This window comes from Marmota marmota, unplaced genomic scaffold, assembly GCF_001458135.2.
Source record: "Marmota marmota marmota unplaced genomic scaffold, marMar, whole genome shotgun sequence".
Lineage (NCBI taxonomy): Eukaryota > Metazoa > Chordata > Mammalia > Rodentia > Sciuridae > Marmota > Marmota marmota.
In genome coordinates, this window is record NW_026000019.1 from 14,394,355 (window position 1) to 14,419,305 (window position 24,951).

Consider the following 24,951-nt stretch of genomic DNA (forward strand, 5'->3'; position numbering starts at 1 on the left):
CTGTATGACATATAGGAAGAATCTGAAGAAACAACTTGGTAAAAGAGATAGAAACTAAACTCAGACTTTACTCCTGCCCCTTTCTTTTTTGGTACCAGGGACTGAACCCAGGGAGGGCCTGGTTCATGCTAGGCAGGTGCTCTATCCCTGAGCTACACCCCCAGCCCTGGCACAGATTTTAAGTAAAGAATGTAGACCTATAGGGGCTATGGGGAAGAGAAAAACAGAACAAGCTAAGGCAACAAGGCGGGGAGAGCACATGGTATGTACCTGAAGCAGGAGTCTAAAGGCTCTATCTAGAAGCAGCATTCAGCAACTGGGTAATCCAGTAGAGGGTGGCATAATGCTTTGGCGTTAGGTTCAAATCCCACTTGTACTTCTCAGCACTAAGTACTAAGCCAAGTCACCTGAGCTGCCTGTTTGTGTTTCCCCAGCTATTGAATTACTTAATATTCCTTGCTTTAATGAAACACAATAGCATAGTTGGTACTCAATACTTATTAATTCCCTCCCCAGCACCCTGTTTTCATGTAGGAGAAACTGGGCCAGAAGACAGTGAAGTGATTTGTCTAAGTCCACACAGCTAGTGGGGAGCTGGAGCTCCCTGTGTTTTACATTCAGCTCAGGGCTGTTTGTTTTTAAATGGCAGCACGTCAACTAATAACCAGAATAACCTAGACAAGAGTGGTCATTTTGCAGGAGAATGTGACATTATATAACTTCAGAATTTAAAAGTATTAGGTTTCTGAAATTTCACTTATTTTTGGTAATTATAGAGAAGTTTTATCCTAAGAAACATTACACAGTAAGATATAACATATCACAACAACATGAAGTTTTTTATAAGTTTAAAATCTTCTGAAATGGCATTTTTTTTTAAGTAAAATGCTTAAAAATTCTTGTAGGCTATAAAGAACATTATTATTATTTAGGTGGCTGCCTCCTGGCAAATCCTAACCCCTCTTCTTTGTAACAAAAGCCAAACTCATCAGCCTGCAACTACTTCTAAAATGCAGTTGAGCACTATTTTTTCAGCAACTTAAAATCTCTCTGGCCAGCAGACTAAAATGTTTGTTTTATAATTGCCCACTGAACTATAAAATGATAGTCTGTTTCCAGATGGTGCCCTTCCTTCAACCTGCACACAATCTCCCCTTGTTCAGAGCTACGCAACCTCCTGCTGATCCCACCACCCCCACCCCTATTTAAGGCTACAGAGAGGAAATCCTAAGGAGGAGGAGACTTTCCCTCCTAGTCTCCAGCTATTTTTGGTGACGTAATATGTGGGCTGAACTAGACTCTGCAGAGAAAGACAGGGAATCACTCTTAAGGGGTGTACAGTCTGTCAGCTGCAGCTGGTTACTGTGAGTCTCCATGTGGCAGACAGAGCAAAGCCACAAGGCTTTCTCTGAGGGACTAGACACAGCCCACAGACCAGAACTTCCACTACACTACTTAAAATTACATAGGTGGCTTGTCAAGTTCAATTAATTAGTACTATAAAAAGAAAAAAGAAGCTCCTTATTACAGCTTGGAGTCAACGGTCCAGAACAAAAATGCAGTTGCCATTAAAGTCACAGATGAACAAACTTCTACATTGACTTTTAAAAATCAAGAATAAGGGCAGCAAGTTTCGGGATTCGCTTTATCAACAGGCACAAAAAGGTATTTTAATATTTCTTTTATTTTTATTAACAATATTATACGTATATCAAAATGCGTAATACTTTTACATCTGTAGTAGTAATTTAAAAATTTATTAAACAAAGAACTTTGGAATATGCTATAAATCATCTCATCTGAAAAATATTTTATTTTGTAACTTTATGTAAAAATTAGTTAAGTACTTTATGAAGTTTAATGTATTATTTGAAATTTGATTTAATGATATTTACTGCATATGACTGTAGACTGACACATACATGCTGGGTGTCTGAAAACAAATGTTTTCAGGACCCTAGAAAGACATTTTCAAGAACGGATTAAATGTACGCAGTTTATAGCACAGTAATCAACAACAAAGGAATCTAAACTAAATTGGTGTAAACATGATCAATTTCTCCTCTTAAAGCTATAGTATACACATGCTAAAGATACAAACAAACTGTTGGATTTCTCAAAGTATGGCTACAAGACAAAGCTAAGAAGATATAAAATAACTAAAGGCTTTGCAACAAAACTTCATTATACTCTAACCAAATATTAAGCAAATTCTTGTAAAGATTAGTGGATTTCTTGCCATACTTCAAAATTTTACAGTTTTTCAGGTTTATATATAACAGTAACTTAATTTGGCTAACAAATTAAAACTATTACAATTTGAATTACTTAGAAAGGCAAAGTTGTTGATACACATACAAAAAACTTAAACCTTCTTATAGGTTAGGACTGAGGAGCAGTATTAAGTAGATAGCATTAAACAATAGAAAACATGAAACCCAAAGAGATAATTACTTAAATCCATGATTAAAAGGCCAAGAACATGTAATATTTTTTAAAAGAAATAATTTTGTTTACCATACATAAGAGATGTCTGTCCTTCAACATTCTACCTGGGGGGTGGTGTTTAATTATATTAGAGAATTATTAAAAGCAAAATTACTAGTTATTAAGCCTTAACACCAAAGACTTTAAGTTTGTTATCATTTGGGTATCCTCTGACCTTTTAATTTTAAATGCGAAGAATTTCAACAGGCAAATAATGGTAAAGGTCAGATTTTTTTTCAACTTTGCTTTCATGTCCTTTCCTTAAAGATTCTAGACTTTCAGTACTATAAAGATCCCTGTTAAGCACATATTTTACAAAAGATTCTGATAAAATTTCCAAGCAATTCTCGATCTGAAACACTGTCATCTCTCTGTTGCTGCTTGCTACGAAAAGTTCAGGATCTTATCATTAAGTCTCACTTCTTCCCAAAGCCTTGGGTCAAGCATTTCAACTGAAACCCACATCACACAGATAACCATTCTTTTCTCAAATATATCCAGAGAATGAGGTTGTTCTCAAATCTCTTCCTAGAGCATATTCCACAACCTAGAAGTTCTTTATCTAACATATCCTCAATGCTGCATAAATTTAACTCCATTGCCTCATGCTGTTTTCAGTGCATGACACAGCCAATTAAATGCCTCTACGAGTTTACCATCTGCAAGGAAGTAAATCCTGGCTTTTATTTTTTCTAATAGCTGGCAATGTAGCAACTACGAAGAGAAACAGTACTAATAAAATTAACCCAAATGCATATAAGATGTTATTTTCTTTTCTAAAAACAACCAAGCAAAGATGTAGATTTAGACTTAAGTATACTGTAACTAATTTATAACATTCTCTTGGGATCTAGGAAAAATTTAACATATACAGAAAGGTTTTATGAGGTAACACAGATTTATGGATCTTTCACTTTAAAAACTGAACATATGGGAAAATATTAAATAAGAGAATATTTTTAGAAAATGTAATAGTCAAAGTATTTTAAAATCCAGTTCTTTACTCATGACGTAGTTAGTCTAAAGAAATGTGGATACTTGCTCTGCTTTAAGTGACAACAAAGTCATTACTTTTATAAGAACTAGGGGATTATATTTATTTTTTTAAAAAAGAACTTTTAGTAGCCTCCTTTAAATCCTAAATCTTATGATTTAATTTTATTGGAACCATAATGACCCAAGACAGAATATACAAAAGTTTATTTTTATTTTAATTGAGAAACATTTTGATTTTTTTTTTTTTTGTGGGGGAGGGTTCTCCAATGATAACTCTGATACAAAGTCCTGGATAATATGTTTTTAGTTATTCTATTAAAAATCTGTGTCTAAGTAGTTAGAACAAATTAAAAAAATCTGTGTCTGGTGTTAACACAAGTTGTTGAATCAGGCTATCATTTATAAAATTCTAATTGTTTTGAATTGAAATTTCATGATACTTTCTGAATTTTCCTTGTTTATGTAGCTTGTTTCATAGTAGGAATAATTTAAATAAAATAATTTTATGGCTTAAGAGTTTACATTCTATTATTTAAAAGAAACAAAGGGATTTGAACACTAGGTAAGTTAAAAAGCTGAAATGGTAACATTTTTTACTCTTTCGTTTTTATAATAAACCGCTTCTAAACTCCCAGAATCTGGAAACGTGACACAAAATCTTCTTATTGGTTTTTATTTTTTATTTTTTTTTTAAATTTTTTATTGTGGGTTGTTCAAAACATTACAAATTTCTTGACATATCATATTCCACACTTTGATTCAAGTGGGTTATGAACTCCCACCTTCACCCCATACACAGATTGCAGAATCACATCAGTTACACATCCATTGATTTACATATTGCCATACTAGTGTCTGTTGTGCTCCGCTACCTTTCCCATCCTCCCCCCTCCCCCCTCCCCACCTCTCCCCTCCCCTCCCCTCCTCTCNAAAAGAGCATGCTACAGGGACACTGCTACATCGATGTTCATAGCAGCACAGTTCACAATAGCAAGACTGTGGAACCAACCTAGATGCCCTTCTTATTGGTTTTTAGTATAGGCAACTCTTATAATAAAAGTATTTTTTAAAAAACAAAATGGAATGAGGACTCTTAAAAAAGTCTAAATTTTCTACCAATGTTGCATGGCACAGTATAAAAACAAAAAAAGTGCTTATTCATGTGTGCTTTTGGCCACCAGTCAACAATAAAAAGCTCTGATACATTATTATACTCATCTTTCCTATCTTGACTAAGTTAGTACAAGAAAATTCTCTGAGCTTCACTCATTCTTTGCATTACTTGCTTTATCTATCCATACTGAACACATTACTCATTGAAAACACTAGAACCAAGGAGCTATACTGTCAGAGTGAAGCGGTGCAGCCCCTCCTCCCCCAGCTGAGGAGCCTCTGCTTCCTGAGACAACTTTTTGTGGGGGGAATCACAATCTCACATCAGATTACATAAACATCAACTGACAGAACACATGCGGGGGAATGGGATTGGCAGCAAAAAAGTTGGGGATGTAAATATGGTGGAATCATGTCCTAACAAAAATGACTTACAAGTATTTTTGCTTAATTGGGTAATCAGTCAATGAAAAGAGATACAAGCCAAGAAAAGACCACGAAACATAAGAATCACATTAGTTCCCTCTATAGTCACTAAGAAAATGTGACTAAGAAAAAAACAGCAGGTCTAGAAATATTGGGAGTAGAAATTCTGAATCCTGTTTGAGTGGTTTATAGCTTTTACAGGACTTTATTCCTTTGTAAAATGATGCATTATTTACTTCACAGTGTTGTTGTGGATGCAAACAGTTAACATGTGTTAAGTACTACATACATATAAGGGATTGTCATAGTGTTGCTGACAGAAATCAGAATATGGTGCCATAAATAATTCAGTGGTTGACTAAAAACATGAACTCTGGAGTCTTTGCCTGGATTCAAATTCTGGCTCTCTCTGAAAAGCTGTATGACTCTTAACTTCTGCATGTCAATTTCATCTGAAAATAGGGATCCTAACAGTTGACCTCATCAGGTTGTGGTGAGAAGTAATTGATTTAATACAGGTAAAGGGCTCAAAGTAGTGCTAGCAATGAGAGAGTACCAACTAGGTATTAAATACTGTTCCTGTGGTACTGCTATTGTTCATGGTGGGCATCCGAAACTTCGGACCTTCTTTCTCAAATCAAGCAACAAGTACTCAGAAAAGTGGACAGAAAAGCTCTTGGGCATCTGTTGCCATCCTTTAAAAGCAGCACAAAGAATTAGTTTATAAGATGGGAAGGTGGTATGTAACACAGCAGCACGCTAATGATACCAACGAGGCAAACACGCACATCTGACCTGTTGTACTGTTAGAACTCTTTTGGGAGGCAAATACAAAGGAAGAGCTCGGCTCTCTGAACTAATTCCAGCATTTCCTCAGAACTGTACTATAAACAAGAAGTACTTTTCATCTGCCATAGCAAACACGAACCATTCTAAGCACACATTTGGGTATATGTGCAACTCCTATAAATGCTGACCAAGGACCAGGGAGCCTGAGTCTTAGGCCTGATTCTGATAGTGTGGCCTTGATCCTCAAAATGCACATGGGCCCAAAGAGGTTCTTCATATTCAGTTATGCGTAGTTTTCCTCCTTTGCTGAATCATCTACAAGCTTATAGCATGTATGTGATTATTATTCACAATAATTATTGTGAGCATTCTATGACTTTTAAACCTGTCAGCAATCCCAAAAGCAGATACTACCAAAACAAAAACAAAAACAAAAAACAAAGTATTATGGCAAAACAGTTTAGATTTGTTTATTTGCTATGTTAAAAAAAAAAGACATAATATTTATGGCAGGGACCACTTTAATTGAAATTGCATGGTTAAAAATCTAAAAACACTGACTAGTAAAAGCACCTGGTAATTTCAATTCTAGTTAGGCAAGAATATTTTAATTAAACCTGTAAACTCTGTGTACCTTTTACATGGTCCTAAGAGATAGCTTTTTCAAGGTAAGAAACATGTCTTACCCAGGTTTTGAAAGCCCGACAGCACCTACGAGAGTCTTTGCAGAATCTTGCAAACAGTGGGCACAGGTGGAATCTGCTCCGTGAGCTTGGGAATAAAAGTCCTTATAGTAAGGTGGTATAGCTGAAGGGCTATCTGCTAAGATCTCATCTTGAAACAAATATCAAAGCACTATAATAAGTTACTGTTGAATTTAAGAAATAACATTTAATTCTAATTTATGAAGCATTCAGATTTTCCTTTAGATGCTTTTTTAATAGTACTGACTTTAAACGTAGGTTAATATGAACTCTTTACTTTTCCTCCTCAGTGATTTGTTTTCAAGAGACGTCACTGTACAACCCCATTTCAAAATGAAGGCTTTTTTTTGGACCCTAGGTGTGCTCTTCTTTCTACTAATGGGCACTGGATACTGCAGAGGTGGGCAGTTGAAAATAAAAAAAATAAACCAGAGGAGATACCCTCGTGCCACAGACAATAAAGAGGAAACAAAGAAATGTGCATACACATTCCTGGTACCTGAACAAAAAATAACAGGGCCAATCTGTGTCAACACCAAAGGGCAAGATGCAGGTGCCATCAAAGACATGATCACCAGGATGGACCTGGAGAACCTGAAGGACGTACTCTCCAGGCAGAAGCAAGAGATAGATGTTCTGCAACTGGTGGTGGATGTAGATGGAAACATTGTAAATGAGGTAAAGCTGCTCAGGAAAGAAAGCCGGAACATGAACTCCCGCGTCACTCAACTCTATATGCAACTATTGCATGAAATTATCCGTAAGAGGGATAATTCACTTGAACTTTCCCAGTTGGAAAATAAAATCCTCAATGTCACTACAGAAATGTTGAAGATGGCAACAAGGTACAGGGAATTGGAGGTGAAATACGCTTCCCTGACGGATCTTGTCAATAACCAGTCTGTGATGATCACTCTATTGGAAGAGCAGTGTTTGAGGATATTTTCCCGACAAGACACCCACATGTCTCCCCCTCTCGTCCAGGTGGTACCACAACACATTCCTAACAGTCATCAGTACACCCCTGGTCTGCTGGCAGGGAATGAGATACAAAGGGATCCAGGTTATCCCAGAGACTTAATGCCACCACCTGATTTGGCAACTTCTCCCACCAAAAGCCCTTTCAAGATACCACTAGTAACTTTCATCAACGAAGGTGAGTCACTCCCTACTGGTAAAAATAGAAGTATGTGGTTAATATGTTTTATGGTTTATGAAACAATGCTCATATAATAAATGCTTATTCTTCATTTTGGTTTTGCTATATACATGTAAGTTAAGATTTTAATTTTTTTTTAAGTTGTCAATGGACCTTTATTTTATTTATTGATACGTGGTGCTGAGAATCAAACCTAGTGCCTCACACAAGCTAGGCAAGCGCTCTGCCACTGAGCCCCAGCCCAACTTTTTTGTTTTCAATAAATAGCATCAAGATTCGAACTTAAATACATCTCCTCTCTCTACTCTAAATTTCTAGGGAGTTTAAGAAAGTGGTTACTCTGTGAAAAAAGCAGTCTTTCCTCCAAGCTTCTAGAGTCTAGATTACTGTCAGGGACAGGACGAGCCTGCTTGTCACCAATCAAGCCTCCAAGCTGGGACCTCACTGCTGCTCAACAGTCCCTATACTCCGTTCCTGCCGCTTTTACCATCTTCCTTTTTAAAAGGAACACTTATGAGATGCTTCCATTCTCTTCAAGCCTGCAATTTTGTGTCCTTACCCCCACTCTCAGATTGCTCATTTATTACCCAGATCACTCAAATGTTACATTTATTAGAGAGTAAGTCTAATTAGGTCCTGCATTCTTAGCCCCTTCCTACCTTGAAAACAGCTGGACAAAACCCAGTCTTCTGGCCCTCAACTATAGACGAAAAGATACCTTCCTATTTTCCAAAACTAAACAAATCATTTGTACCTTGTATTCAAATACATATAAGTAAGTTTCCATTACCATAAACCACCATGCACTGATCTAATTCTGTGCCTCTATTTCTTCATTTCATTCCTTCCTCCATTCACTCATTCACTATCAGTCTCGGATCTAGAAGCCCAGAAAACAAAGATGAATAATTCCTCTGTTCTATTTTAGTAAGCTCACTGCCAAATTTCTGAGCGAATATCTTTCATTTATTTTTCACTTGCATCCATTTTCTCATAAGCCATCTTTCCAAATCCTTTTTGAACTTGTTTCCTTCCTTTGAATGGAGAGGGATCTAAATGCCAAAAGTAAAGATATAAGAAAATCACACTCATTCACTTATTGAAAAGGCTGGATATAAAGATGGACACAGACCACGAGATAACGTAACAAAAAAACTATAAAACAAAGGTGGGAAAGAAATACACTACAAAGTGACTCTCTGTAAAAAAGGACACCACCGACCATCCACCTCTCAGTTTTTCTAGGTCTCCACCTTACAGTATTATGATTCTTCTTACTTTTCTAGGTCTTTGATCCTCTTCCTATACTATAAAAAAGCCTTCTTCACAGTATTCTAGTTTAGAGATTTCATATATCATCAAGTGATACCACTGCCCAGGAGCTCTTCCTCCTGATCCCAACCTAAACTGCACATCTGCAGCTGGATACTCCACCACGACCACCCATGCCATAGGTTTGTTCTACTGAGATACTTTCAGTTTATCTGTCAACTGAGCAGATTAAGCCTTAGTTTTAGGTTTAATGTTTTCCCTTCCCAGATTCAAACATACCTACCTAGATCTCTCTCCCCAAAGCACAGGCTAATTCTTAAAAGTATTTTCTGTATCACATTCCACTGAAGTTACTGATTTGTCTATTTCCCTGCTGGCTTGAATATTTCTCTAAGGATTTCTTTTCGTTACTCCATCTCAGTATCTAGTCAGGATCAGATTTGGCATACTGTGCTCATCATAAAGAAGGTACTTGAAGAATGAATTAGTAACTAAACTATAACATTACCCTTTTCTCAAACTAGCATTCTTCTTTGAGAAATAAGTAAATTATAAGTATTGAAGTAATAATTTATTGAAGAAAACCTAGAAAATAGCAATAAGTTTTTTTTGTTTGTTTGTTTTTAAAGCATCACTTGCACAGTGAAATACTCAAATAGCTAACATTTTGGTAATGACCTTCGAGTCTTTTTCCCATTCATAAAGATGGTAATCAATATTTCTGGGACTTTTACAAGTAATATTTCTTTCCTTTGCTTTTCTATTATTATTTCGTTAGAATAAATTCCTGTTAGTAAAATTGATAGATCAAATTCTTTTGATTTTTGTTTTGACTTATGTTGCTGCTTCTTCTGAATTAGCTTGGCTCATCTTTGACACTTCCCATCTGGCCTACACAACGCTCAATTGAATTCTGTTCTTGTCCCCCATTTCTGCTGAGAGCCAGAACTGTTAACAGATTCAAATTACCCATGGCATTTGCTAGAAGACAGAGGCTTCCTGGGTTACTTACTAGCTATGTGGCTTAGGAGGTAAGGGACAGATTTCTCTGTATTTCAGTCTCCTTATCTGTAAATGGGAATACTACTACTACTTGAAGAGTACTACACTCGAGCTCTTAAAACAGGGCCCCACACTCAAATGTTTCCTTTTACCAAGAACTGTACAATAGTTTGCCAACTATTCTACCTCTGTTTTCTCTCTCCATCAAAATATATTCTGCATTGCCACTAGATTCATCTTCTTCAACTACCCTCATATCGCACTTCTGGCTCAACAATTCCCCACCACAAACAGAAAAAGTCCAATTAGCTTAGTTGGCTAAGAATAATGTCCGCCCCTAAAGAACAAAGACTACTGTGTTAGTCTTCCCTCCATTCGTTTTCTTCATAAAACCCACCTCTGCTCCAATGAAATGAATCTACTCATTTTCTCCTAAAAATTATTTCCATGACTTTTGCCCATTCAAATCACAAAGCTGAAACCAAGTAAAATAAATAAATAAACAAATGGCAATTTCTCCCTGAGGCCCTTTTTCATTTTCATAGACTTCAAGTGATTGTTCTCCATGAGCACTCTACTCTCTGTGACACAGGTATTTCATATAGCCCCTCTTGGATTATCAGTTACTGTTACATGTATGGACAATACATATAATTAAAATGCCTTCCAACTACATTATAAGCTTGTTTTGATAGATATTGCATCTTATTTGCAGCTGAAATAAACAGTAGCTGATTTTATAGCATTTTAAAGCTGTCATTCCAAAGACCTTCAAAACAATACCTACTTAACACATTATACGGTACTGGATTCACTCAGTATATAACAGTAGCAACAGTCCAGAGTATCATTAAATTAAGCAGATGATGATTTTCAAAAGGAAGATGTATACAAAATGATCCACTGATATCGAAAGAAAAAAATTATTTTTGATAGACATTAAAAATTGTTTTGTGTAAGCTTTTAAAGTATATAATTTATAAACAAACATAACCAAGGCATGTGGATTTTTAAAAACTGAGTGTGTGTACAATTATGTAAGTATGGGGTTAACTGCTGTAGAGCACTCTATATAGTTCCTCAATATTACGTGGACAGTTAACACCAGTTCTAGCAGAAATGATAAATCACATATTTACACAGTGACAAACTGACAATGAAAACACTTATAACAAAATGAAAATCATCAGTTCTAGGTTTCATTACATATTGAACTTTAGTGTTACAGAAACAAATCCCATGCTAGTGATTTAGCATGTCCAAATATTTTATACGTAATTTGCTTTAATGAAATAATGCTGTGAATCTCCCCAGTAAGCCATTTTAACACAAAAATTAAGGATGGGTAACTTTTTCTTTTAGTCATGATTTATTATTTTAAGTAAGTCTTACCTTCTTATTCTATATATATATATGGTCTCTTAAATCAAGTCAATAATTAGCTATACCATAAGAATTATCATACTAATCAGTAAACTAGTAAACAAGGGAAAGAGCACAGAATTCGGAAAACCTGGTTGCACCATTACCTTGGTTGCATCACTTACCCATGTGACCGTGGGTAAATCACTTTGCCTATCTTTTTCTGTTTTCTCCTTTTAGAAAGAGAGTGCTGATTGGACTAGATGACTCTAATGTGCTTTTACAGTTCTGATACTCTGATTATTACCAAATATAAATTATTTTAAGCAACAATAAACAGGCTGTTTTCTTTATATAATATGCTGGATTATTTGCTCATGTTATGTCACATCTCTCTGGAAATAACTACTAATGATGTTTGGGCACCTGCTCTTGTCTACTGCTGATATGTATGCTTCTGGCATATTGTACTCCCCATGGTCATTCTAAAGTCTGTAAGTGTATAATGTGAAAATAATAATGCCAATTTGTATTATTTTGAAAGGTGTTCAGACAGTTTCAAAAAAGACAAAGACTGTGTGATTCTCTTTGTATAAGCAAAGTAGTCAAACTCATAGAGACAAAGGAAAATTGAGAATGGTCATTGAAGACACTATAATTTTAAAAAATTTATTCTAATTTGTTATATATGACGCAGAATGCATTTCAATTCATATTATACATATAGAGTACAATTTTTCATTTCTCTGGTTGTACACAAAGTAGAGTTACACCATTCGTGTCTTCATATATGTACTTAGGGTAATGATGTCCATCTCATTCCACTGTCTTTGCTTCCTCCATGCCCGCTCCCTTCCTCTCCCTCCCCTTTGCCCTATCTAAAGTTCGTCCATTCCTCCCATGCTCCTCCACCCGTCCCCATTATGGATCTCGTCCTCATATAAAACAAAACATTTTGCATTTGTTTCAGGATTGGCTTACTTCATTTAGCATAATATTCTCCAACTTCTTCCATTTACCTGCAAATGTCATGATTTTATTCTCTTTTAATGCTGAGTAATATTCCATTGTGTACAGATACCACAGTTTCTTTATCCATTCATTTACTGAAGGGCATCTAGGTTGGTTCCACAATTTTGCTATTGTGAATTGAGCTGCTATAAACACTGATGTGGCTGCATCCCTGTAGTATGCTAATTTCAAGCCCTTTGGATATGAACCAAAGAGTGGGATAGCTGGGTCAAATGGTGGTTTCATTCCAAGTTTTCCAAGGAAACTCCATACTGCTTTCCATACTGGCTGTACCAATTTGTAGTCCCACCAGCAATGTATGAATGTGACTTTTCTCCTACATCCTCTCCAACACTTATTGTTGTTTGTACTGTTAGTAGTTGCCATAATTTCATATTTTCCTTTGAAGAAAATGCATCTCAAAAACCTTACAGAAAATAATAAAATAACGCTTTAGTTAAAAAAATGTTTTCCAGAAACATTACCTTCCCTACCTTAAAAATAAAGTATTTGGGAACATAATTATACATCTGGAAAGATGTCACCAATGCAAATCTTAATTGTGCTATTTGATGTCTGCTTCATGGGCTAGTCTTTCATAAAAGAAAATTTTAAATTTTTAACTAAATTTAAAAAATAAGTTCATTCCTTGTAGTGAATGGAGTTGAGAAAGCTCCTTCACAGTATAAGAGCAAGGATTTGAGTTGGAATCTGGCCAGCTTTTCCAAGGCCCAATTGCCTTTGTATAAAGATCTCCCTCCACCCCACCCCTTTTTGTGTAGAGTGTGATGGCTGCATGAGGATGTGCGTGCAGAATATGTTCACTCTGCATGTTCTAGTGTGGTCTGACCATCATACATTTTTAGTTTTATTTTATTTTGAACTCAGGGGCACTTAGCCACTGAACCACGTCCCCAGCTCTATTTTGTATTTTATCTAGAGACAGGGTCTCACTGAGTTGCTTAGTGCCTTGCCATTGTTGAGGCTGGCTTTGAACTCAAAATCCTCTTGTCTCAGTCTCCTGAGCCTCTGGGATTACAGGCGTGCATCACCATTCCTGGCTCATTTTTAAATGCACATCTATTTATGTACCTTGCAATTTTAGATAAATGGGGACCTTAAAAGGTAAGCTTAAAAAGTCAAATCGGAGGAGCAGTCATTAGATATTTAAAAATGTGCTTTTTAATGTTGGGCTTGTTTTTTTTTTAGAGAGAGAGAGAGAGAATTTTAATATTTATTTTTTAGTTTTCGGCGGACACAACATCTTTGTTTGTATGTGGTGCTGAGGATTGAACCTGCAACGCATGCCAGGCGAGCGCACTATCACTTGAGCCACATCCCTAGCCCTGGGCTTGTTTTAAATCATAGAATGTTTATGTTTTTTGAAATCATTTGTAATGCCTTCTATTAGTAAATTTTTTAGGCTCAATATTCAGTGGGATATTTATACTAATACTTTATAAAATATTTGCCTCAAACTTCCTTCTCTTGAAATGATCATTTATCTTCTGCTTAACTCTGCCACGCGACCCTGGCTGGCTTCATGAAAGAAGGTTCGGTTCATAAGAAATTGTTAGTGAGTTCTAAATTAAAGAGACAGACTCTCATTACCTTTAATACCAGCTCCCACAACAGCTTCTCCTAGCTCCCGCCTCCAGCCACCTAATGCAGTGGTGAGGTTTACAGAAGAGACTAGAGAGGGAGGGAGAACACGCCAGGGAGTGAGCTTTTATTGGGGAACAAAAAATTCCAGGGAAAATCCCATCCAATGAAGGTTAAGGGGGGCAGCATCCCAAGGTCAAGGAGGATGATTGGGTCTTCAGGTCAGTGGCTAGGCACGCCTCTGCAGGGACAAGACCTCGGACCTGGGAAAGGGTGGGGAAGGCTTTAACACAGCTTTGTCTAAGCGCCTCTCACCCAGCCAGGGAGGTAACTCAAATCACATGCGAGGATGGCCCCCCACACTTAACTCTTTTTATTTCTCTTATCACAAAGAGGATTTTTCTTATAATTTAAATTACTAAAAAAAAGTTCATGTTAAATATGGCTCCAGGGCTGGGGTTGTAGCTCAGTAGGAGAGTGATTGCCTTGCATACATGAGGTCCTGGGTTCAATCCTCAGCACTACATAAAAATAAATATGTAAATATAAAGATTAAGAAAAAAACATGGCTCCTCTGTTCTATTTAAAATATGGGTTTTTAATGAAAAATACATTTTGGAAAATTACGTGGCATGACTAGTCCATATTTTTCTACACTTGACGTTAAGCCAAGAAGTAGAAAAGTGGTACTCAATATTTTTTTATGAATCAATTCTATAAATTGGAGTTTGTTAGCCATATATACACTTTAATCATTACATAAACTGCAGAAGAGACTGGTACTTCAATTCAATATATAGAATTCTAGTTTTCTGCTTTGAGAAGAATCCAAATGTGTATCATGTAAGATGAAGATTATTTCAAAATTATTCAACATAAGAAAAAAATTAATATGTCTTATTTTAAAGGAAAGATACATACCCTTTTAACTCTCATTAACAAATTCCTAACTCATATTCATGATTTGTTTCTGATAATATGCAAGTCAGCAAGTTAAATTTGACCTCTTGAGAATAAAGCTGGTAGTTTTTATTAGAGATTTAAGAATTCCAATATCCAGGGGCTTGGGTTGCAGCACAGTGTGAGGAACTAGGTTTGATCCTCAGCACCACATATAAATAAATAAATAAAAATAAAATAAAGATATTGTGTCCATCTACAACTAAAAAAAATTTAAAGAAAAAAAAAACAAAACAATTCCAATAGCCAGTGTTTTGTATGATACTGAGAAAGTAAGACATTTAATATAGGAATAATAATGTATAATCTAATTCTAGAGCAGAAAGTAAATATGATATGCAAATAACAACAAGAAAATGTTCCTGTCACCATTAACAGTCTATACTAGGCTAAGACACACTAATAGTATATTTATTAAAATAAATAAATACTGAATTCTGATACTATTTTTCACTTGGGAGGAGAAAAAAGCACTTCTAATTTCATCCATGTGTTCTGGAAAAGGATTTCAACTAAATTTTCCTAAGTCTTTATATTAACACAGTCTAATGGACAACCAAAATAAACATGAAGCCCATTGCCCAAAAAAGTGAATGAATATTAATGCTGAAGATAAATTTAAATTTGCATGAATGGAAGTTTTATCAAATCAAAGCTGGATCCAGAAAATCAATTCACTTAAACACCTAAGTACCCATTTAACAGCAGAAAAGGAGGTTAGGAATACGTAACAAATGGCAGTTGACAAATACAGGTTAATCTGAAAATCGGAAATGTCCTCAAAATCTAAAATTTTTGAATGCTGGCAGTAAAACCTCAACTGGTAAAGTCTATGCAAACATTTCAAAATCCAAAAATTACTAAAACTGGAAACACTTTTGGTCCCAAGTATTTGGATAAGGGATATTCAACCTGAATTCTGTCAATATGAATTTGACATTTCTAAATATCTCACAGCAATTCAAAATAGCCCAATGAAAGTCCAACTTTCAAATATACACATACATGTAAAATATAGACTGTCAAAACTACATAGACTGTCAAGACTATGCTCAAACGAGTGCGCAGTAAACATTTACAAAGATGACAATAAGCAATGCAAAAGTGACAGAAAATGCAAATTTTTGAAATGAGAAATACTTATGTGTATTGCAACAAAACCATTTCATGTATGCGTTAACTACTGTACCAATAGGTTTTAAAATAAAAGCAACATTCCTCAGATATCCTTGACTTTTCTGAATGTGGCAACTTTGGAAAAAAATTCTGGCTAGCTTTGGAAATAACCATGACTGCATTTTTAAACAGAAGCAGTCAAGCAACTGACTGCTATGCTCTATTAGCCTACCTGAAAATCTCTAAGCATCACACTCAGTCATTTATGTTTCACACATAAGAAACTTGGTAACTGCTCTGTTAAGATCATGTTACCCATGTGTGGCCTTAATTAGACCTCCTACCCCCAAAGGCTTCTTAATCTTCACACTTGAGCTCAGATAGAGGCAGGATACATTCTCTCCCCTCAAATTTCTATTATTTCTTAGCCATGGTTACCATTAAAATACTTAAATACTATAGTGTAATTTTCCTCTTCTGTCATTTCTCCCACCTTCTCCTTGACTCTAAGGTTGTTTCTCAATCCCTTTAGCCCAGAAAAGAGTAGATGCAGAAATTTCTAAATGCAAACTAATGAAAATATGGAAATAGTGTCCATAAAATAATTTAGTTCAAATATCTTCATGCCCAAGTAAACTCAAATTGTAGAAACACAACAAAAGATGAAGTTCTTGCCTAGAGTAAGCAGATATATTAATTGCCACGCACTACACAAAATAACCTAACCATGTGTCAGACTTCACATCTCCTTCCCTCTCACTCCCACATATAAAATTCAAGTTTCATCAATTTCATCCTATCTGAAATACAGCCTCTTTACCCTTCTCTGATTATAGTGCACGCTTCTGTAATATGAAGTAGCTCATATGTGACTGGGACAAAAGGGAAAATCTGATATCAGTGAAAGAAAGAAGTCACTTTAGTTTACATGGGATTTTTTTCCAAGCATTTTAATGTTCAGTGCCACAAACTGCAGATGAATAAAAAATATGATAAAAGCTAAAACCAGCTATTATTTTTAGTTCATGAACTTGCATAAAAGAAATATTTCTCTGCTGTATAACTATACATTAATCTTTATTTAGCCATACTAAATTTATAAATCAAACAAGCATATTTATTAAATAAGCTACTTACATTATTAAGTAAGCTATTACTATGTGTCAAGATCAGGAATAAAAGAGTAAAGAAAGGACCAATAATTACTTTGCTAAGTAGTATTTGAGCTCTGAATATTTTGACCAAGATGATTCTACAAAAAACATTCTAATTATAATTGATATAATTTCTTATATTAACAAAGAAACAAAAACCCCATCACTGTCTCAGTACACAGATACAAAGCTTTTGGAAAATATACAATTCATTAATGACAAACAAAAACAAATAAATAACCTCTCAGCAAGCTAGGAATACAAAGAAAAAGAATTTTAAAATTATTATATTATTATATATTTCTTTGAGCAGACTGACTCATTTATTTAACAAAAGAAACAAGAAATCAGAAGAAAACCAAAAATCGTCTCCTTCCCCCCAAAAAACAGTCCTGAAGGAAGAGCTCACAACCTGAGAATCCCTTCTAATGACAGATGCATATGTATTTAATGAGATTAATTCTTTTCCAATAAGGCCTAAAAGAGACACTAAATTCTTTGTACAGTATACGCGACACATTTCTCAAAGTTTTAACTATTTTATTATCCTTACCAAACACAAATTCTTTTATTTGACTATTTTCACTAAATTTCTAAAAACTATGCATATCAGAATTTTAAAAACTTCTAGCAAGACAAAAATATAGCAATTAAAATTTTTACACTTTTCTTCTAATAGATGAAACTGAGGAGTATTTAACAGAACCAGATGCTATCTTTCTCTAGATCCCCAATTGTAGAAATCACAATTTCAAGAAACAGAGATTCTATATGACTTTACAAAATGCTATGTCATTTAAAATTTTTGAATAACTTATTAGTTGTTAAAAATAGGGAGACTATCTAAAACTACGAAATATCAGAGGGAAAATGCAGCACAGCAGTCAGGGCATGAACTCTGGGACCAGAAAGAAACAGGCTTAATTCCAGGTTTACTACCACCCAAAATACAGCCAGCCCTTCCCTAACTGTTCTATCTGCACCAAGTCTGTAAACTTTCACAGGGTCCCTGTACAGAGAATCGTAAACAGATACAATGTGTAAGAAAGGCATTTATGTCAATATTCTTGAAATGTATTTTTTTATGGGCTATGAGTAACTGTTGAATGAGGGAAAATATAAGATTCTTTAAGTTTGGGAAACTGGTTTCTTTCTGGGATTCTCAGTTTTAATATATGAATGTATACTGTGAGTTTCTAAAAGAGAAACATTTAGGATTTTTAATACTTATTTGACTGTGTTACTTCATTTTCACTGAGTATCTCAAAAGGACTAGTGTGTTCCATTAATATCAAATTTAGGAAATTGTAAATTGGTCACTGTGATGCTATATGTGTTTAAATTTCCTTGAACAATCCCACAGCATTTTTATAATATAAAAAAGGAAGCCAATAAAAAAGAAGATACTTTGTACAGTAATGATAAAAATCAAATGAAACTTCCATGTCCAATGATGGAAATAAATATTGATAGATCAATGTCAAGGATTATTTCGTAGCAATTATAAGTATTAGAATGGAAACTATAGCTTCACAGAAATGTTTGTTAAATTAGAAGACAGAATCCAATTTTCTACTTGTTTTAGGATTACAACAATATATACACACAGAGACAAAGCAGAGAAGAGTGGAAAATGAAATGAGTTAATGTTACAAATAAAGGGACTGGAATAATCCTTTTAAAGAAACTCTTTAATTTTTATAGTATTGTGTACACAGAGTGGTATTTGTAAAGGAAGATGTAAAGATAAGAATCTTGATTAAAATTATTTTTATATTTCTCTTTTCAAATTAAGTTTTCTGGTGATTAATGATATTTAAATTACAGGGCCATTCAAAGACTGTCAGCAAGCAAAAGAAGCTGGGCATTCACTCAGTGGGATTTATCTGATCAAACCTGAAAACAGTAATGGACCAATGCAGTTATGGTGTGAGAACAGTTTGGATCCTGGGGGCTGGACTGTAATTCAGAAAAGAACAGATGGCTCTGTCAACTTCTTCAGAAACTGGGAGAATTATAAGGTAAATCACTGGGTTCAGACCTAGGGGAGGTGAAACAAAGCAGTGCTTGCTGCAAACAAATAAAGTCAAAAACACAACTATCCATGTGATTTTCATTATTTACATCTATCAAAAAGATTACTGTCATCACAATTTTAAAGCCAAAAGTATATGTAAAATGCATCATCTTTAGGTCTGGAGAACTTAAATACAGAATTATTGTAGACTCCAATTCCATTTTCTAGGACTTTTTAAAATAATTTTTTTAGTTGTCCATGGACACTTATTTATTTATTTGTTTATTTATTTATATGCGTTACTGAGAAATCAAACCCAGTGCCTCACACATGCTAGGCAAGTGCTCTACCACTGAGCCATGATTCCAGATTCCCCCACCCCACTTTTTAAAAATTTACAATCACATTTGTTACATGGAATGTATTTAAGCAATAACAAACTATAGGACTTTTTAAAAAACTGACCCTTTTCTTGGACTACTTGCCTCCAATAATCATGTTTTAATTTGATGACATCATGTGCTGTTGGGATTTGACACACACCTAGATTTTCATAGAGAACCAGATCTTATGTTTAAAATTTTAGAAAGGCAAACAACTGGTCTTTGTTAATAATTTAGATCTTCATAATGTTAACTTTATGAGTGATAACTGTATATACACACACTTATGTATGAACACACACTATATATACATATATTTGTGTATGTAAATAGAGAGCGCCACTTTCAGTTAAAGTATGACAGATAGGAAATGTATTTTCTAGATTGCTAACTCCCCATTAAAAACTGTGAAGTAACATGTAACTTACTCTGAGGTGAAATTTTATTGGCAACTAAGAATTAGACATTAATACATGTCAGAATTTTTGTAAAATTTTAAACAAGCAACCAGAGAAAAGGAGAGGGTAAAAAAAATCCAGCGTTAAGATCAGGTTTACTAAATTTTGCTGTACACTTGCAATGTTCAATGCTTTAAAATAGGGTAGTTATAGCGACACGGCCATATCAATGTTTGCAGCATTTGCCAGTAAATGGATGGAACTGGAGACTATCATCATAAGTAAAATAAGCCAATCCCAAAAAACCAAAGGCCAGAATGTTCTCTCTGATATGCGGATGCTAACATACAATAAGTTGACTGAGGGAAGAATAGAAGTTCATTGGATTAGACAAGGGGAATGAAGGGAAGGGATGGGGGATGAGAATAGGAAAGAAAGTAGAATGAATCAGACATAACTTTCCTATGTTCATATATGAATACATGACCAGTGTAACTCCACATCATGTACAACCTCAAGAATGGGAAGTTATAATCCATATATGTATAATATGTCAAAATACTCTACAGTCATGCATATCTAAAATGTACAAATAAAAAAGATATAAATAACTAAAAGATATAAAAATAGGATAGTTAATTAATTTGCAGTTTTTCAAAAGGGGAACTTTGAAGATTACTACAGTACATTATCTTCTTACATATTAATTTTACTTATAATAGAGCTAAAGAGGATAATCTTTTCTAAAAACACATGCTATTGTTTTTAATGAATAACCCATAATAATATTACATATCCCCTGACAAAGATGGGGACAGAAATCATATACTTTCAGGAAAAAAATGGCTCTCTGGATGAGTATGAGACAGACAAGGAACCCTTTTAAGGATGTAGGTAGTTCACTAGTTAATATTTTCAGTAGCTATCAATATACTTTGTTCTTTTTTGCCTTTGTTTTATTTGTAGAGTTTGAAGCTACCCAGATATACAAACCAAAACCAAAACCAAAACAAAACCCCCTGACATATTAAGAGAAAGCAAAGTGAAACCAAGTGGCAGTGTGGAGCTTATAAAAAAAAAAAAAAATCAGGTGATTTACTAAAAAAGAAGCTCACCTGTACCACTTAAATGGTACTGAATGTTTAAAATTTATCTATGCTAACATTTACTATCTCTACACTTAGTTATGTACTCATGTTTCTTTTTTTATTAACAGAAAGGGTTTGGAAACATTGATGGAGAATATTGGCTTGGACTGGAAAATATCTATATACTTAGCAATCAAGACAATTATAAGTTGTTAATTGAATTAGAAGACTGGAGTGATAAAAAAGTCTATGCAGAATACAGTAGCTTTCGTCTGGAACCTGAAAGTGAATTCTACAGACTGCGCCTGGGAACTTACCAGGGAAATGCAGGGGATTCTATGATGTGGCATAATGGAAAACAATTTACCACACTGGATAGAGATAAAGATATGTATGCAGGTGAGTAAGTAAAAAATGCCTATGGGTAAGGCTACAGTTCAGCACTAGAGAGTTTTCCTAGCATGCACAAGGGCCTGGGTTTGATCCCCAGCACCACACAGATGCATACAAAAACACTAAAAATAAAACAGACTTCATAAAAGTCACTCCACCTCCTATACATTAGATATAATCTAGTTATTAAAGTACATGCTACTAAATTTTTCCCAAAAGATCATTTTGGATATGGTCAAAGGGAAGATAACCCATTGAAAGAAACAGTTTTTGAGATCTCTTCAAAGTGTGATCTTTGTGAAAAACAAGGTTCTGGGTAAAAACAAAGCAAAATGAAATGTGGAATAGTAATGCAAAATACCTTGATTCAGAGGGGAAACGAATATTTTCATTAGAAAGAACGAATTAAACCATCCATATAATACTAAATTTAATTCTCATATACTCTGCCTTTTAAACCCAGATTTCTGGCACTAATAAAGACATATCCACCAAGAAAATGATTTATTTTTCTACAGGTCTCTGTTTTAACCTATTTCACACTGGCAAAAAAAAAAAAAGAGGGAGAAGAAAGATATGACCATAATATATGCCTTGTTTGTTTACAGAAAGCCAATTAATTATTGGTAGTGCTATTTTACTGTATGCTATTTTAGTTTGAAATTTCAATTTTCCCCAAACTTGATCCTCTGCCTTAGCCAACTCTTTTCTTTTCCTGTATATCTCATACACAAACAGTGGGCAGTTTACTTACCCTGCTACTTAGAAAATTATATCTTGAAACAAAAACGAAAACAAAAAAACAAGCACATATCAAGCAAGCAAAAGGCAAAATAAAAAAGATAATTTAAGAAATCTTTCAAATAGAGCAACAGAATAAGAAAACTAAGATAAGGTTAACTAAAATCAGTAAGGAAGCTCAAGTTAAATTTTTCTAAAGGTAGAGTAAATTTTTGACAGTTTACAAGGTACCACACCTAGAAGGAACTTTCACTTTGATATCTGTATTTTTTTTCTCAAAGGAAACTGCGCCCACTTTCATAAAGGAGGCTGGTGGTACAATGCCTGTGCACATTCTAACCTAAATGGAGTATGGTACAGAGGAGGCCATTACAGAAGCAAGCACCAAGATGGAATTTTTTGGGCGGAATACAGAGGCGGGTCATACTCTTTGAGAGCAGTTCAGATGATGATCAAGCCTATTGACTGAAGATGGTCCCCAATTTAAATGACAAAGAACCCTGTATTTTTTCAGTTCCCAAGAATGTAAATGTTACATGTACATTATTTGCACAACTTATTTCTACAGATAGTTTGTAAAATGAACTTCACCATAATTATAAAAAGGGATCTATGATTATTTCATCTTCCTGCAATATACGACAAGATGATTTATATCCATATCCTAGTTATTTTAAAATTATACTGACTGAATACAATGTTTGTTTTCTAAAATGTAAATATTTGCCAACAAGGTAAAACAAATCTCAGCTTTATTTTAAATCAAAACTGAATATGTGTTCAAGATACTTAGCAATTTATTTAAAAACTATGAGATCACTCTAACTTCCAGTGAAAAATAATTTTAAGATTTTAACCAAGTAATGCATTTTATTTATAAAATTCAGACAGGAAATTAGAGAGAAATCTCTAGTTTTGTCAATAGAAAACACATTTTTCCAATGAATAAAAATTACTTAAAAGTGAATTTGTGGCTTTCATGTGTATGATTACATTTGAACTCTTGACAATAAACTCTATATAACCACCTTCCCCAAAGAAATAAGTGCTGCACAGTACTGAAATACATATATTATTTTTTAAAATGAAAAATACGCAAATAATACATGCATTACTTAAATGGAAAATTATTTAAAAATATATAAATGAATTTAATATTATCTTCATTTGATATGGTCAACATCAAATAAAATAGAGCATTTATTGCACCAATGTTTTACAGACTTAAATTATAATTTTTCCCTGATGTTTAGTGTTAAAAAAAAATCCTTTCAGCAAGTCAAGTTAGAAAGCTTACACAGCTTTTAGAAGCATATATACTTATAAGTGTATATACTTACAAGTGGTACTAAAACAATTAGATGTCTTTCCATCACTAAGTATTTAAGAGCTTCAGAGCAGTGTGTCTGACTAACTTAGTCTTATACTATCTTTAACTCATCTTTGCAATCAGCTTTATTAGGGACCTTCGGGAACAATTTCCTCCAGAAATATGTTCACTGCTTATAGAGTTGACCCTCCCTTAAAAGTCATTTATGAGGGGCTTGGGCTGTAGCTCAGTGGCAGAGCGCTTGCGTTCCACGTGTGAGGCACTGGGTTCGATACTCAGCACCACATAAAAATAAATAAACAAAATAAAGATATTGCGTCCATCTATTAACTAAAAAAAATTTTAAAAAAGCCATTTATGAAACTAAAAATTTAAAGGAATACCACGAGACCTCTGCCCTAGCAAGAAGCAAATTCAACCAGAACTGTGTGCGGCAAATTGTCTACAAGAATGGGTTGTTCTGAAGATATCTATTTGAACAACTCAAGTCCATCAACTAGACCAATGTTTTTCATCTGCCACATCTCAAAATAAAACTTCTGGTGAAAGTTATACTTTTATAATTGCATTATTCTTTGGTTATCTTAAGATGGTTTTGAGTTCTCTCCCCACCATTCCCAGAACAACAAAAAAAATCTATTATAAGATTTCAAGGAGGAATTGGGCATCTAATTTTTATACTAAATTTAACTGAATAAAACTGTACCAAAGCATTCCATTTATCAACAGAATTACAAGCTTTACACTTAAACACCCCAAAACTCATCAAAGATAAGTCTTACAGAATTTTCACACAATATTTTTATAACTAGAATAACATGGAAGTCAACATACAAACTAGGAAGCTGTTCTGAATGCTAAATTGCCTTAGCCAATGCGCCCATTCATGTAGCTCTGCTATGAAGGCCCTAGAAAGCTTAAGAATAACCTGGGGAACCATGTTTCTTGAGAGAGCAGAATAAAAGTAAGCATTATACAATGGTTAGTGTAGGTTCTAAAGTCAAAACAGCTTGGGCTTGTGGCTCAGCATTACTTTGGCAGCTATGTTATCTTTGGCAATTCATATACTCTGGCCTCTGCTACCTTATGTGTAAATGGGGATAATAATCATATGGTTGTTGTGAAGATCAAATGAAGTAATATATGTAAAACACACAGAATCATTCATAAGTAACCAACAGATTGCAGCTATCACATTATTACTAGTCACTTATGTGCTTTCTGTAATGATGATGCCTTATACAGAGGTAATCAATCAATGTTTAAAGTACACAAAATCTAAGTTTTTACACTGATCCAACATAATAGCTGTTATAGCAGGTAGCTGATTTAAAAACAAAATGAAAAGTCAAGGCAAATGAATCTGACATAACTTTCCTATGTACATATATGAATACACCACAATGACTCTCAACATCGTGTACAATCACAAGACTGGAATCCTAATT

General features: G+C 34.5%; 2 protein-coding genes across 2 annotated transcripts in view; one reads left to right on the top strand and one right to left on the bottom strand.

Annotated features, from left to right (window-relative positions):
* The window catches only part of Ralgps2 (Ral GEF with PH domain and SH3 binding motif 2), a 117,144-nt gene that overhangs the window by 45,078 nt on the left and 47,115 nt on the right, over positions 1–24,951 (bottom strand). The window lies entirely within an intron of this gene.
* Positions 1,261–23,140, top strand: Angptl1 (angiopoietin like 1). The gene is made up of 5 exons (XM_015491759.2): positions 1,261–1,665; positions 6,806–7,671; positions 18,981–19,174; positions 21,168–21,438; positions 22,455–23,140. Exons 2-5 carry the CDS (start codon positions 6,849–6,851, stop codon positions 22,640–22,642), a joined length of 1,476 nt encoding a protein of 491 aa, XP_015347245.1. The 5' UTR covers positions 1,261–1,665; positions 6,806–6,848; the 3' UTR covers positions 22,643–23,140.

Excerpts from the sequence above, each read along its gene's own strand:
- Angptl1 (XM_015491759.2), top strand. The coding sequence starts at position 6,849 with ATGAAGGCTTTTTTTTGGACCCTAGGTGTGCTCTTCTTTCTACTAATG. Across the intron at positions 19,175-21,167 it reads GAAACTGGGAGAATTATAAG|AAAGGGTTTGGAAACATTGA; the intron begins GTAAATCACTGG and ends TTTTATTAACAG. Across the intron at positions 21,439-22,454 it reads AGATAAAGATATGTATGCAG|GAAACTGCGCCCACTTTCAT; the intron begins GTGAGTAAGTAA and ends TTTTTCTCAAAG.